The 14,078-nt window shown below is 48.1% G+C and overlaps 4 protein-coding genes across 4 annotated transcripts; 3 read left to right on the top strand and 1 right to left on the bottom strand.

Moving 5' to 3' along the window:
- Nucleotides 1-4,448: 4,448 nt before the first annotated feature.
- LOC128714442 (ETS homologous factor) lies at nt 4,449-4,880 on the top strand. Its single transcript, XM_053809317.1, has one exon. The coding sequence runs from the start codon at nt 4,449-4,451 to the stop codon at nt 4,878-4,880; it is 432 nt and encodes a 143-aa protein (XP_053665292.1).
- An 853-nt stretch (nt 4,881-5,733) lies between these two features.
- LOC128714982 (uncharacterized) lies at nt 5,734-6,476 on the top strand. The gene is made up of 3 exons (XM_053809865.1): nt 5,734-5,755; nt 5,838-6,135; nt 6,203-6,476. Exons 1-3 carry the CDS (start codon nt 5,734-5,736, stop codon nt 6,474-6,476), a joined length of 594 nt encoding a protein of 197 aa, XP_053665840.1.
- Nucleotides 6,477-6,685: 209 nt separating this feature from the next.
- Nucleotides 6,686-8,766, bottom strand: LOC128714660 (augmin complex subunit dgt5). The gene is made up of 4 exons (XM_053809536.1): nt 8,678-8,766; nt 8,472-8,610; nt 8,260-8,404; nt 6,686-8,193 (listed from the first exon to the last, which is right to left on the bottom strand). Exons 1-4 carry the CDS (start codon nt 8,761-8,763, stop codon nt 6,686-6,688), a joined length of 1,878 nt encoding a protein of 625 aa, XP_053665511.1. The 5' UTR covers nt 8,764-8,766.
- Nucleotides 8,767-9,250: 484 nt separating this feature from the next.
- Nucleotides 9,251-13,454, top strand: LOC128711917 (transcription initiation factor TFIID subunit 2). The gene is made up of 6 exons (XM_053806809.1): nt 9,251-9,294; nt 9,368-11,188; nt 11,260-11,883; nt 11,956-12,348; nt 12,418-13,129; nt 13,209-13,454. The coding sequence occupies exons 1-6, from the start codon at nt 9,251-9,253 to the stop codon at nt 13,452-13,454; spliced, it is 3,840 nt and encodes a 1,279-aa protein (XP_053662784.1).
- Nucleotides 13,455-14,078: the final 624 nt, after the last annotated feature.

Here is a 14,078-nt window from a genome sequence, read left to right on the forward strand (position 1 = left end):
CGAAGAATCGTCCAAGGAAAGTCATCCGCTCGCAAAGGAAGCAGACTTCCGACGGTTCCATGATGTGTGTATGTGTGTGTGTGCGCGTGTGGGACAGGAAAAGCATTACGGGAAGCGACGCTTTTTTATAGGATAATTACATAACTGGCAAGTAAACCGGAGCCGCAGTCTTCGTTGCTTGTTGTCGGGTGATCGAACGCATTGTCTGGATGGTTCATCCGGCCGTTGTTAGCTTCCCGATCTTCCGGGAGCGCTGCGCGCTAGATTTTGATTAAACGCTAAATGCACAAGCTGATCGCCTAACGCATCCCCGTAAGCACGCTCATAAATCATGCTACCCTTTGCGAGGACTGCACTGAAATAGTTGAGATTCTTTGCTCCACAACCGGCACCTATTTGTGGCTGGTTTTGCGAAATACCGGCCTTGTTTTTTTGCGCGCGCGCCCCATTTCCTGTTCTCTTGCGTAATACACACCACGTGGTTGAGTTTGTTTTTTTTTCTTCTGCACACATTCTATTTATGTTTTGGAATGCTTTGCGTAAAAGTCTCGTGCGAATGGCTGGCGAACGTTGGAGTTGGAAAAGCAAACCGATCGTTTATTCTGTTAAGCATCACAACACATCGGAGTTCTTTTTTTTCCCCCATGGCCGGGCGTAAGATCGAACGATGGTGCGACTCTTAACCGCGCACCGGAAAACCCCACTGTGAAGGAAACCGTGACAGCAGGAAAAGGAACACAATAAAAACAGTGAAAGAAATTAATAAAGTAAAGAGAAAAAAAGGAATCGAGAGAAAATGTACGCACACAGATGCACAACATCAACAAAAAACACTGTGGGACAGTACGACAAAGGAGACAAACCGTGGAGAAAAAAGGAAGCCCACCAGTAACGTATACGAAACGAATCGAGAAAGAGAGCAGAGGAAATACTAGAACAGGAAGCGAAACTGAATCGAAACTCGACGAACAAGGTGCAGAAAGGGGCGAGAAAACTTAAAGGCTCCTCGCGGGAGCCTCGCGTGACGATGGCCTAACGTGTGCTAATAGGATGTTGGAACGGTTTGTTTTCGGGCGAAAAGGAAATGAAACAAAACCGGCGCTGAAAAAGATGTGAATAGAAACGACATCCGCCAGGAGCAGGAACCGGGCAAGGCACGACGGGACCGGAGGGCGTGCTCGAGGCAGCGGACTTGACACACACACACACACACACTTGCCTGCTTTGGCTGCCGGTGCATCATCATCTGCCGCTGCACAAATGGTCCCGAGGAGCCGCAAGTAGGAAAGACGCGTCCGTTAATAAGGAAGTCCCGTGTTTTGTACTGCGATCGTGACCATTGGTGCTGGTGGCCAATTGTTCGTGTGTCTGTGAAGAAAAGGAATCAACCGAGCCGCGCGTCCAGGAAGTCGTCCAAGTGTGTAACGAGAATGGGAATAGCTTGAGAGGTCTCCTCCTGCGCAGGTCTGCCTATTATCGCATGCTGCTTTGAGTTCCATTAGATCGAACGAAGGATGCTACGGGCTAATTATCCGTTGATTGAAATTGATATTGACGTTTATTAAGTTCGATTAGCAGGATCTTCTGTACCCCGGGGACTCGCGATCACTCGTTATCTCACGCTTTGTTTACATTGCGCATCGCGCACCAGCGGGAAGATCACACCGACGCACTACTTTCCGGGGGCTTGTGAATTAGATTTCCTGTCCGCCATGGACTTGCACCGCACCTAATTGCTTAATTTTATTAACTTTTTGTCCGCCGTCCACCGTCCGTTTGCTAGGGGACTCTCAGCACTGCTCTATCCATCTTGCCGAACCGGTTCGCGGTTGTGTTTATCTCGTCGGGACGGTCTCGGTCCCATGCCCGGTTTGTGTCTATCTGTCTGTCTGTCTGTCTGTCTGGCATTCAGTCTGGGAGGAGTGTGTATTGGAGGGTTTTTTTTTTGTTAAATACATCGTCAGCGTTGGCGTTCCCCTTCTCTCGTCACATCTCACCGCATTGACATTCCGTGCTGCCGATTTTGGACGCATTTTGGATCTCGCGTGGTCTGTCTGTCGCGGCTCGATTGTGTGCTGTTGATTTCCGGTGTGCGATATGCTCGTAAACTTGAATGGAAAATAACAAAAAAGCGAAAGCTACCACCCCTAAACACCCCCGGGCTCCCGCAGATTCGGCTTGCCGTTTTGCGTGGGTGATGTTGTCACTCTGTGCAATGAATTCAATTACGATACACACAACACGCGCCTCGCGTACACTCGCCTAGTCGGCGGACGTTTGCGTCCGAATCGAATCAATCTGCAGGTACAGCAGTGGGGGGAAAAGTTGATGTTTGAAGTTGATTGCTTTCAACATTTTGCCTATTTATTTTAATCTGTAGACATTTACTTGCGGGGAAGAAAAATGTATCCGTGCAGGGTAGTAACGAAAACAAGCCTTTACGTTACGTCAGAAGATCAAGCTTTTCACACTTTCATGTGATGGTTTTCACAACCGTCACTCAAGCCTGGAAATGTTTTCCCAGCGGCTGATGACGGCACTATCTCGAAACCGATCGAGAAACCGTTTGATCCCCGGGGCCGTCTAAACAGAGCCATCTAATTTAAGTGCTGACAGGCTTGTTTCCACTTCAAAAATCACGCATGCTGCCGTTTTTCACAGCCCACCCCCCTCCCTCCCCCCGGGTACCCGACGGTTCCCACCAGAACAAACAGCATCCACTGCCGGTGCAAGAATGTTGTGTTTATTTTCTCAAAACCATTCAAAACGGGGTCGACGATCCCGCGACACATCGGCGCGGCTCGATATGACGATCAATCCACACATGGGTAAGAGTGGGCGCATGTGGCAGTCATGGCAGCAAACCAAGCATACAATCTTCCACTTGAATCTTAACTCGTCAACTTTCTGATACAAATGCTTGCACGAACTGCTCGAGTAGCACACGAACAGTGCGCTACGTTCGAGAACGTGGCCGTAAGAAGAACTGCATCCGTTTCCGGATCCGGATGTGCGTAAAGAGGTGTCGATTTTTTTCCCCCTATCTCTCTCTCTTTCTCTCGCTGTGCTTCTTCTTAAAACACTCACCCGGGTACCCGGTAATACGCATCCGAATGTGTACGGCCAGTGCCCCGGCGGTGGAGTTTGTGTCGAGGAGAAACGACGGAAGCGACGAATCGTACAAAACCACGAGCGCCATCTCAGAGTGCATCCGTTTTCCCAGGCGAATCGTGACATCCGTTTCGACCGCTCGTACAAACTCTGGGTGGAAGCGTTGGAAAACACATGTGAAAATGCCATCTCCAACTTCCCTAATGGTGAGGATGCAAGCACAGAGATGATATCTGCCAGAGACGCGATCATTTGTGGTGTGTGTGTGTGCGTGTTTTTTTTTCCTCTCTTCTTCCTGTCCGGAACGGATTTGGAACACACCCGCCGAACACATTAGTTATGGCGATGAAAGGTTTGCTTTCAGGTGCTTGTCAGCAGCAAGGTTGTGGACGCGAAACGACAAGATCACACCCATAAAGAGGACAAGATATTACGTCATCACGGCTTACCTACCACCGGATGACAGATCGTTCCAGCCTGGGTGGTCAATGCGCGGTGTGCTCGTGGAGTGTGTCTATCCTCTGTTCATCCCAAACTGTGGAGGTCCGAATGTCACCAAAAACCCGCGTGACGGAGATACACATTCCGGTCTTCCGATCTGATCGCATTCGATCGATCACGCCTTCATGGTACGGGGTCCGGTCAATATACAACTGTCCGGAAATGCATTCCTCTTGGCAGCTTCCAAACAAAGCGAAGTCCCAACAGTGGAGAGCTAGAATTGGAAGCCCCATATGCGACGCTGTTCCGAGCTGTACAGAGCACATCGTGATAGAAATGCAAGGTCTCTTCCACCGCGTAACACAACTCCTGGTGGCGGGCCACCCAAACATACAACCACTGCAGCCATAATAGGGAAGTACTCCGCAGGGGGAAAGTGTGGCTCTGTACGGTTGTGGATGACGAAATAGAGTTTTGTCACCGGAACAAAAGACTTCCCCGTGTACACGGTGGGGCCATTTCCGTCAAATGCGTGCAAATGGGCGCATTGTTGTCCGATTGTTACACGATCGTGCATTGTGGTCGGTTGGTTGACTTTTCCGCTCTTTCAGAAATAAAAAAAAAACACACTCGTATTGCCGGGTGGAGGCGACAGTGGAGTGTGTTCTAATGCAAGAGTTTGTGTGATTCTGTTTTGTGTAGTTTACTTCCTTCTTCGACGAATTGTATCTGTCCATGGTTATTCTATAACACAGCACGCATATCATCTTTCAGTTTTACAATTTGCTAACGACACAACGATCTTTTTGCTTTTCCTTCTTCTCTCGTGCAGATAATTCACCAAGATTGTGGGCAAATCTTCTTCAAACAAGCCGGCCATCCAATACGGCAGCAACATGCAGGTTGAAAGTGCAACGAAATGGCGTGTTCCTCCGCTGGACCTGTCCGCTGTCAGTGTGCTCACGAACGAGACGGAACGGCGCTGGAACCACGGTGCGAATGGCAATGGTGGCGGTGGTACTACGAACCTTAGCGGCCGCGAATCAAATGCCAGCTCGCAGACCAACATCAAGAAGGTGCAGTACGGGGCGGACGGACTGCCGATCGATCCACGTGACTGGACGCGGGCGAACGTGTGGACTTGGCTAATCAATTTGGCCCAGTCGGAAGGTTTGGACATCAGCCCCGAACTGGCACAGAAGTTCCCCATGAATGGAAAGGCCCTCTGTCTGATGAGTCTCGACATGTACCTGAGCCGAGTACCGATCGGTGGCAAGATGCTATACCGTGACTTCCGGGTCCGATTGGCAAGGGCCATGAGCTTATGAGCGGTCCGAGCCCCGGGCAACTGAGCCGGCCATGAACGGCCGAAGAACTGACAATAATATACTACTAGAAAAGCATAAGCACTAGCGCTAGTGAATTGTGGGGAATTGAATTTAATTTATCGTTCTATAAATAGCACCTAGTTACCATAAGCTAGCTCTCCAAAGTGGCTTTATTTTACATAGCTTCTGTATTTTTTTTTTGCACAGTTTTCCAAACGTTTCAACCGGAAGAGTAGTAATTTGATGACAGCAACACCAAAACCTACAATATAGCGTATAACTATCCAGCAGGCAGGAAAAGTAATAACAATGGAAGGGTATTTTAAGTGTACAATTATATGAGGTACCGTGAGCTTAATATCAACCGTTTCGGGATCTTTTGGAAACATTATTGTAATTTAATAAAACGTTAGGGACTCCAGCGCTGTGGTCAAGCCGCGTTCATCATTATCACAAAGGCACAATATTCACTCATTTTTGGGCACGCAACACTGAAAGCATATTTAGCATTTGTATAGTACCAGACAGTAAGTTACTCTAGTCAGTAAATGCACAAAAATTAAACTCAATGTTATGTTGTTAGTTTTAAATTTGAAAAACAAACGAAAGAAATTCACCACAACTAATCGTTCGATCACCCGATCCAACTATAAACGAATGTCCTTGCTCTCTTTGTAATGGTGGTTTGGTTTCCCTCGATCGGGCCTCGTTTTATGTCCTCCATTTTGCGCATCTGAAACACGCTTCTACTAGTCGGCTTCACTTGGTGGCTTAGCTAAAATAACTTTCTGTTTTGTGTCGTGCCGTGTTTTTTTTATGTTAATTGTACTGTGTTTTACTGTTTTTGTTCATCATGTCGTCTGGTAAATCGAAAGGTACGCGTGCGCAGCATAGAACAATCTGTTTTTGTACATGAAAAGTAATTTTCAACATGTGTTTTACTGTCCTTCCCGCTAGCGATCGGCTTGACCATCGGGAATGCTAACACATCGCGCCCCTCGCCGATTATACAAATGATCTCCCCAACCGGCAACTGCACCCAGGATGTATCGTTTGAGGCATACAAGCAGCCGAAAAACAGATCCAAACGGCGCAGCTTCTCACCGATGGTGCACCAGTCCCGGATACCATCGCCGGAACTGTCACCGATCGAGCTAAGCCAACCGTTCGGCATTTCGACCCACTGCAACACACCGAAAGATAATGAACGTCTAAGCGTGGGGGGCAAGTCGTACCTGCTTGCCAAACAGATCCGGTAGGTGGTGGATGGAGTTAGCCTGTTTCCGATGCAAGATTACTTTAACCTTCGTTCCCCTTCCCAGGACACAAAAGAAGCGTTCTCCGCAGGAGGAAGAAGCATACGCCGTGACACCGTTGGCCAAGCGGGAGCTCGAACATCGCATCTGCGTCTCCAACATACTGAAGGATATGAGTCTGTCGAAGTACATACGCATCTTCACCAAGGAGGAGATCAACTTCGACGTGTTTCTAACGCTGTGCGAGAAGGATCTGCACGATATCGGCATCCACTGCCAGGAGGACATCGAGAAGATACTGGCCAAAATTGCCGACTACAACATGGGAGTGGAGGGCTAATCATCTGAGCCCTGCTGGTCATGGCTCCCGCGCAATAGAGAGTTACTACCATGTAGGTTAATAGTTTCAATGTTAGCAATTAAGTCTTTAATGTACGTATGTGATTTTAATTAAATGATTCTTGAAGACTTTAGCATAATAAGTTAAGTTGAAAAGTAAACATGTTAAAAGATTTATTTAAACAAATATAGAAATGCAGATACGCTCACCTATCTGTCTCCACCGAAGCCGTTAATCATCCGATAGTACAAGAGATACTCGTTCTCGTACTCACGGAAGTTACGGCCGTTGAAGAGTTTTGTAGGTGGGACGTACTTCCTCATGTTGTTGGCAAGTGCGAAGTTGTAGTATGTGCGGACCTTTTCCATCGTTTGCTGGGAGCTGTTTGTTAACGTTTCGATGATATCCAGCAGCTCACATATTTTGCCGTCATCAATCTTCCAGCGATGCTCCAACTGCTCGTGCTCAATTGAAGGTGCCACCACGCTACAGGAATCAGCCGTTGAAGCGTTTGTATGTTGCTCGAGTTGTTGAATCTCGATAAACTGCTTTAGTGACACTTCCGCACTAACGCCAGTACATGGCAGCAGCGCTAGAACGTTTGGCTGCTCAAAGAAAATAGCAGCGTTCGGTTCCATGCTTAATAGGACCGCCTTAGAACGGCAAACATACTTCCAGAGCGGAATCTGCCTGAACACCTCCAACTCACGCGCCAAGGAAGGTAATACGGCCGGGTTGTATACAGGTCCGCCACCTACCCCCGGAAGGGCCGTGCTGTCTAGCCGACTGAACGACTGATCGCTCATGTTCAGCGTTTGATTATTTCCATTCTTCTGTCGCATGGTGTGTACCGTGTGCTGACACACGTACTTCGTGTAGTGCACCTTTTGCTTGATTTGACGTACCTGATGCAACTCAGCCTCCATGTGTTTCGAAATTTCCTCGATCTGGCCGTAAATGCTCCTGAGCTGACCAAGCAGTTGCTCGTGATTTTGCACCTTTTGCGTGTACGCGAGCAGCTCTTGCTTTTTGCGCTCGATCTCGCGCGTCATGTAATCTATCTGCCCCTGGTTATATTCGCGCGAATTCCACTGCACCAGGTACTCCTCTAGTGCTTCTTCCGCTTCATCATCCATCACGTTTATGAGGGCCATCTTCGCTTCTAGTTCGTTCGAGCTTGGAGTGTACTTGGCCAGGTACTCTTCTCGGGCCGCTTGCACCTTGTTTCGGATGGACACAACGTCCAGAAACACACAAATGTGGCTGGAGCACAGCTTTGCCATGCTTGCTTGCAGCAGATCAAGATCGGACAGCGTCACATCGTTTTCCTGTGCATTTCGACGGCTGTCATGTTCGGAGATTTCTCTCAAATGTTTGTCCTTCATTGTAAGTAGTACGTTCCAAAGCAGATGATTCGGAATGCCACGCAGTACATCGCGAAGGTCAGCCCAAAGATCATCCTGCAAAGCTCGACTTGCTTCTTGATTTTGATCCTGGAAACGTTCATAAAACCCCTCCAGCAACTGTGTGCATCGTTCGATGGCCTTCCGGGCCATATCGGGGTGACACGAATTGATGGGCATTATGCGCTCGATACGCTGGATCAGTTGTGCTTCTTTCTCCAGATTGCGCTGCAGCGTTGCTTCGTGTGCCATGTACAGCGCAACTTTACCATTCAATTCATCTTGTTTGTGCATCAACTGTAATTTCTGAACATCTGCAAGGTAATTATTGGTAATTAACTATGATCGAATACAATCGTTTTGCGGTCCGCGATATTTACTTTTCTCCTTGATTTGCAAGTTGATCGACTCAAATCCTCCGATGGATTGTTTAATACGAAGTCGTGTTTCATCGATTTTCTTCTTCAATTTCTGTATCTTTAAATAGCGCTGCAGCTCAGCTGGTAGCGTATTAAAGGAAGCGTTCTACGAAGGGAAACGATGGGGAAAAGATGAGAACATGGAAGAACCCCGAGGGGAGTTTGTTGCCTACCGCAACGATGCTGTCCGTTTTCTGGTGAATTTGTAGCTTATGAACGAGCACATTCTTCCGCATTGATGCTATCTCCTGTCGCGAACGCACCTTTTCCATAATGTGATGAAACATCGTGCTTTGTTCACCTCGGAACGATCTGAAACGGGATGTCGATTAGGGTAGGGGTGCTAGGTGCGCGAACTGCACAAAATTGAAGTACGTACTTTTTCAGTGCATCGTCGGGTGGTAATTTGTCCGGTGGGCATCCCAACTTTGTTGCCCATGCTTTGAATTTCACAATTTCATCCATTTTACAAAGGAAATCAACAACACTTTTGCCCAAGTCTCCTTGGCTTCTACACACAAACACGGTTTGTTTAATTCAAAATGACTGCTACAGGCTGTCAATAGAAGAGTGTCAATATTCTGCTGAATACAAAAGCGCCACGTATTAGCCAGTAGCTAAACTATAGCATTTATGCACCGAGAGCGCGTGAAGAGCGATAATATTTGATATTATCACGGAAAACACATATCAAAACTCCGGAATATTTTACAAAACATTTGTTTGTGGTACACAATACGTCTAATTAACAAAAACGCGTGATTTTGCGTGTGATTGCTGAATTGTCTGAATTTCTCGCTTTGAAGGATTGGGCTGAACAAAACTGTCAAAAGCATCTATGACCACACCTCTTCGGCGTTCGCTTATCAAGCATCCAAACAAACATTGAAGAGAAAATTGTGTGAAATACGCGGCGATGAACGAGCGTTCGCTCGTAAATAGATCTTAAAAAATGAAGAAAGATACGGCAGAAGATACACCCCGTCCATTCAAATTATAAGTATCTCCCGCTGGAGCATTACCGACCGCGTAGTAAATCGTATGTAATTGTGTTTCCTACATTCTTTACAGCGCATCAAATTCTCAGCCTGACTGGTATCAGCTTTGAGCGCAAAAGTATCATCGGCTTTGTGGAGCTGCTGATTGTCCCGACGAGCGATTTTTTACCGGTGATACGGTTAAACTGTCGCCAGTGTCGCATCTACCGTGTTATTCTTGACGACAGCTATGAGGCCGATATCCATTACTTCGATCCGTTTCAGGACATTTGTCAGGGCGAGACGAAGAACAAGTCGCTGGAGTTCTTCTCCAAATCTCACCTGGATGTTGCCCGACACTCAGACGCAGACCACAACAAGGGAGAGCTTGTGATTGTGGTGCCACAGGAAGCGAAGCATCTGATTTCCGAGGGTCGCGGCATTCGGATCGGAATTGAGTTTTCGCTCGAAGATCCACCAGGCGGTGTTCATTTCGTCATTCCCGAGGGCGAGGGAACGATGGAAGAACGAGCGGCACACATGTTTACGTACGGACATGAGAACTCATCGCGCATGTGGTTCCCGTGCATCGACAGCTACGCGGAACCGTGCACGTGGAAGCTTGAGTTCACGGTGGACAAATCCATGACGGCGGTATCGTGCGGCGAGCTGGTCGAGGTGGTAATGACGCCGGATTTACAGCGCAAAACGTATCACTACGTTGTGTCGGTGCCAGTGTGCGCACCAAACATTGCGTTGGCCGTTGGTCCGTTTGAAATCTTTGTCGATCCCCACATGCACGAGGTGACACACTTCTGTTTGCCTCAGCTATTGCCGTTACTGAAGAACACGGTGCGCTTTCTGCACGAAGCGTTCGAGTTCTACGAGGAAGCACTATCGACGAGGTATCCGTTCTCCTGCTACAAGCAAGTATTCGTGGACGAAATCGACAATGAATGTAATGCGTACGCTACGATGACGATTTTGTCGACGCATCTACTGCATTCGATCGCTATCATCGATCAGACATTTCACTCGCGCAAGGTTATGTCGAAAGCGATCGCCGAACAATTCTTCGGTTGTTTTATCACGATGGAAAACTGGTCGGATGCGTGGTTGGCTCGCGGCATTGCCGAGTATCTGTGTGGATTGAATTCGAAAAAGTGTTTCGGTAACAATGCGTACCGCAGCTGGATCCGGGACGAACTGGACGAGGTGGTACGGTACGAAGAAAAGTACGGCGGAATCATACTGGACTGCAGTCAACCACCGGCGCCACCAGCCGTGTCGAGCATCAACAACTCACCGGCCGCTCCGCAGAAGGCGTACAATGACAATCCGTTTTACTTCCCCATCAAGAACCTGCACACCATGTCACCGAAGTACATTGAGATGATGCGCAAGAAATCGCACTTGGTCATTCGCATGCTGGAGCACCGCATTGGGCAGGAATTGCTGCTGCAGGTGTTTAACAAACAGCTCGCCCTGGCTTCGAATGCGGCCGGAACAAAGATCGGGAGTGGACTGTGGGGCCACCTGTTGATTTCGACGAACGTGTTCACGAAAGCGATCTTCACCGTCACCGGTAAGGACATGGCAGTGTTTATCGATCAGTGGGTGCGTACCGGAGGTCATGCCAAGTTTACGATGACGTCCGTGTTCAACTCGAAGCGTAACACGATCGAGCTGGAAATTCGGCAGGATTGTGTAAATCAGCGTGGCGTACGGAAATACGTTGGACCACTGTTGATTCAACTCCAGGAACTCGATGGTACGTTTAAACACACGCTTCAGATCGAGAACATTATCGTAAAGTCGGATATTACGTGCCACTCGAAGAGTCGACGTAATAAGAAGAAAAAGATTCCACTCTGTACTGGCGAAGAGGTGGATATGGACCTTTCTCCAATGGCGTAAGTAGTGCAGGTCGAGAAACACATCATTCCATGGGCTAATGAGTTGATTATTCCATTGTTTCCAATAGAGAATCACCCGTTCTGTGGATACGTCTCGATCCGGAAATGACGCTGTTACGCTCGGTCAACATCGAACAGCCAGATTTTCAGTGGCAGTTCCAGCTGCGTCACGAACGCGATGTTACGGCACAGCTCGAAGCTATCAAGGCGCTGGAAAAGTATGCCACGCCTCAGACGCGTCTCGCTCTTACTGACACGATCGAAAACGATCGTGTGTTTTATACGGTACGCTGTCAGGCTGCGATTTGTCTCACAAAGGTTGCGAACGCGATGGTCACCTCCTGGCAGGGTCCACCGGCAATGCTGACAATCTTTAAAAAGTTTTTCGGCTCGTTCAGTGCGCCGCACATCATACGACAGAACAATTTCACCAACCTGCACCATTACTTCCTGCAAAAGACGATACCGGTAGCGATGGCCGGGTTGCGTACGGCTCATGGCATTTGTCCACCGGAGGTAATTCGGTTTTTGCTGGATCTGTTCAAGTACAACGACAACTCCAAAAATCATTATTCGGACAATTATTACCGGGCGGCACTGGTCGACGCTCTGGGCAACTCAATCACTCCCGTCATCTCGGTGGTTCACCAGGGTCGTGCCCTTTCTTCGGAAAGTTTATCAGCAGATGCAAAGTACTGAGCGTGGTATCATCCTGTGGAAGATAGTTTTTATTTCATTACATTTTTCCACATCCTTTCTTACAGACTAGTGCTTGAAGAAGTCACACGTATTCTTAATCTGGAGAAGCATTTACCATCGTTCAAATATACTGTATCGATCGCGTGTCTGAAAGTGATTCGTAAGCTGCAAAAGTGTGGACATTTACCAACGAATCCAAAGATCTACCGGAGCTATGCTGCTTACGGTCAATACATTGACGTGCGTCTGGCGGCTATGGAGTGTCTGGTAGATTACGTGAAGATTGATGGCCGCTGGGAGGATCTTGAGCATTTGATGGAGCTGCTCGAAACAGATCCCGATCCGATGGCTAGACATCAGCTGGGTCGGTATATGATCGAGGCGCTACCTTTCGACAAATCCAACCGGCATCGATTGGATCGGGAAGCACTTGCATTACGCATATGGGATAACATGAAGTAAGACCGATTGTGTAGAATTATGTTTCAGTGGAGTTAATGGTTCTTTGTTTTCCCTCTGCGCACTAGCTCGAAATTATCGCACGACACGCGCCTTCGGTGTGATATGGTCGATCTCTACTACACCCTGTACGGTGTCCGAATGCCTGCCTGTCTTGCCAATCAAGAGTTGGGAGCGATTTTACGGCCACAGAAAGGATCGTCAGGTTTCTACTCGGAACGTTCGAGCAGGCGTAACTCTCCAACGGCGGACGATGCTGCACTTGCACCGTATGCCGTCAAACGCAACCGTTCCATGACACCGGAACAACCCGACGTGAAGGAATCGTTCGATTTGATCGAAATAGGTGACACGAAGGTAATGATTCCGCGAAGCCGTGACGGATCTCCGTTTGATGATGCGGAAAGCCGTGCACGGGAGGAGGAAGATAATGAGCGGGTAGCGCGGGAAAATCAGCGTATCATCGAAACGGTCGAGGCCAGCATCAAGAAGGAGGCTGGCGAATCAAGCCACAAGACGATCGATCCGGTAAAGGAGGAAGTTATCGATCTGGACGATACGGATACACCGTCCAGTGCGCTGGATAAGGATCCGCCGGCAAAGAAGATAAAGGCAGAATTCTATTCGGACAATTCCATCTCCCTTCCGGGCATCAGCATGGGCAGCTCGAAGAGTGCCGGTCCAACCGGCTTCGAACCGGGTATGTTTGCCAAAACGGGTGTATTCGGCGAATCGTCTCCGCAGCCAGATCTTAATAGTTCCAAGTCCGATAGTAGCAAGGTAAGTTTCCCGTGCAATGGTCTGCCAAATTGGAAAAGGGTAGCAAATGTTTTCACTTCCTTTTTAATAATTTCCACAGAAAAAGAAAAAGAAAGACAAAAAGAAACATAAGCATAAGCACAAACACAAGCATAACAAGGATAAGGATCGGGAGCGCGACCGAGATAAGGATAAGGAACGGGGAGATCGAGAACGTGAGAAAAGTAAGGAAAAGAAGGACCCCAACATCGTGCGAGTGGTACGGGAGGAAACACAGGAGACGCTCAGCTCGGCGGATAGTTCTAGCCGCGACAGCAATCCAACGACGATGGATATAACACTTTAGATGAAATATTTGTATGTACGCGAATGGCCACCAATCCTGGAACTTGTGGTCTTTTGTATATTTCCACGATTGGTCATAAGAAAACGAAAAATATAACATAAATCAAATGGGAAATATTCAAAAAACAGCAGTTGTGAAATGCGTGTTTTTCACTGCGAAATGGCAACACTTGGGTAGTGATTTAGTATTCAATGCGATATCATAAACGCGTACATGTTTACCGCTGTCAGCGGGAAATGCTCGCTTCTGGTAATTCGTGCCGTTGTAATATCCGGGACGGATAAACGAGGTTTGTTGTATTTTTTTAACAGCATTTATTTTTTATCGACGAAGAAACGTAGAATAATCTCGCCGAGTAGCAGCATCCATCGCTGGCCGCGTTCACGGTTGGTGTTCTCCGGAACCGTTCGGGAACAGTGACCCCGATTTCTACAGCCTAAAACGGGACACAGCCCTGTTCCAGCATCGACCGCTCCAACGTTATTCCGGGTCTGTGTTTCGTCTTGTTGCAATCCTTGCCCCGAAGATCTCTCTTCATCTCCGTGTCAAAGGACAGTGTTTGCATCTGCTGCTGTTACGATCGAACGCTCCAACGATGGCAAGTGGATCGGAACAGTGCGTGGT

This window comes from Anopheles marshallii, chromosome 3 (assembly GCF_943734725.1).
Source record: "Anopheles marshallii chromosome 3, idAnoMarsDA_429_01, whole genome shotgun sequence".
NCBI classification, from domain to species: domain Eukaryota; kingdom Metazoa; phylum Arthropoda; class Insecta; order Diptera; family Culicidae; genus Anopheles; species Anopheles marshallii.

Excerpts from the sequence above, each read along its gene's own strand:
- LOC128714660 (XM_053809536.1), bottom strand. The coding sequence starts at position 8,763 with ATGGATGAAATTGTGAAATTCAAAGCATGGGCAACAAAGTTGGGATGC. Across the intron at positions 8,405-8,471 it reads AAACGGACAGCATCGTTGCG|AACGCTTCCTTTAATACGCT; the intron begins GTAGGCAACAAA and ends TTCCCTTCGTAG. Across the intron at positions 8,194-8,259 it reads CTTGCAAATCAAGGAGAAAA|ATGTTCAGAAATTACAGTTG; the intron begins GTAAATATCGCG and ends ATTACCTTGCAG.
- LOC128714982 (XM_053809865.1), top strand. The coding sequence starts at position 5,734 with ATGTCGTCTGGTAAATCGAAAG. Across the intron at positions 5,756-5,837 it reads GTCGTCTGGTAAATCGAAAG|CGATCGGCTTGACCATCGGG; the intron begins GTACGCGTGCGC and ends CCTTCCCGCTAG. Across the intron at positions 6,136-6,202 it reads CTGCTTGCCAAACAGATCCG|GACACAAAAGAAGCGTTCTC; the intron begins GTAGGTGGTGGA and ends TCCCCTTCCCAG.
- LOC128711917 (XM_053806809.1), top strand. The coding sequence starts at position 9,251 with ATGAAGAAAGATACGGCAGAAGATACACCCCGTCCATTCAAATT. Across the intron at positions 11,884-11,955 it reads AGTTTATCAGCAGATGCAAA|ACTAGTGCTTGAAGAAGTCA; the intron begins GTACTGAGCGTG and ends CCTTTCTTACAG. Across the intron at positions 12,349-12,417 it reads CGCATATGGGATAACATGAA|CTCGAAATTATCGCACGACA; the intron begins GTAAGACCGATT and ends TCTGCGCACTAG.
- LOC128714442 (XM_053809317.1), top strand. The coding sequence starts at position 4,449 with ATGCAGGTTGAAAGTGCAACGAAATGGCGTGTTCCTCCGCTGGACCTG.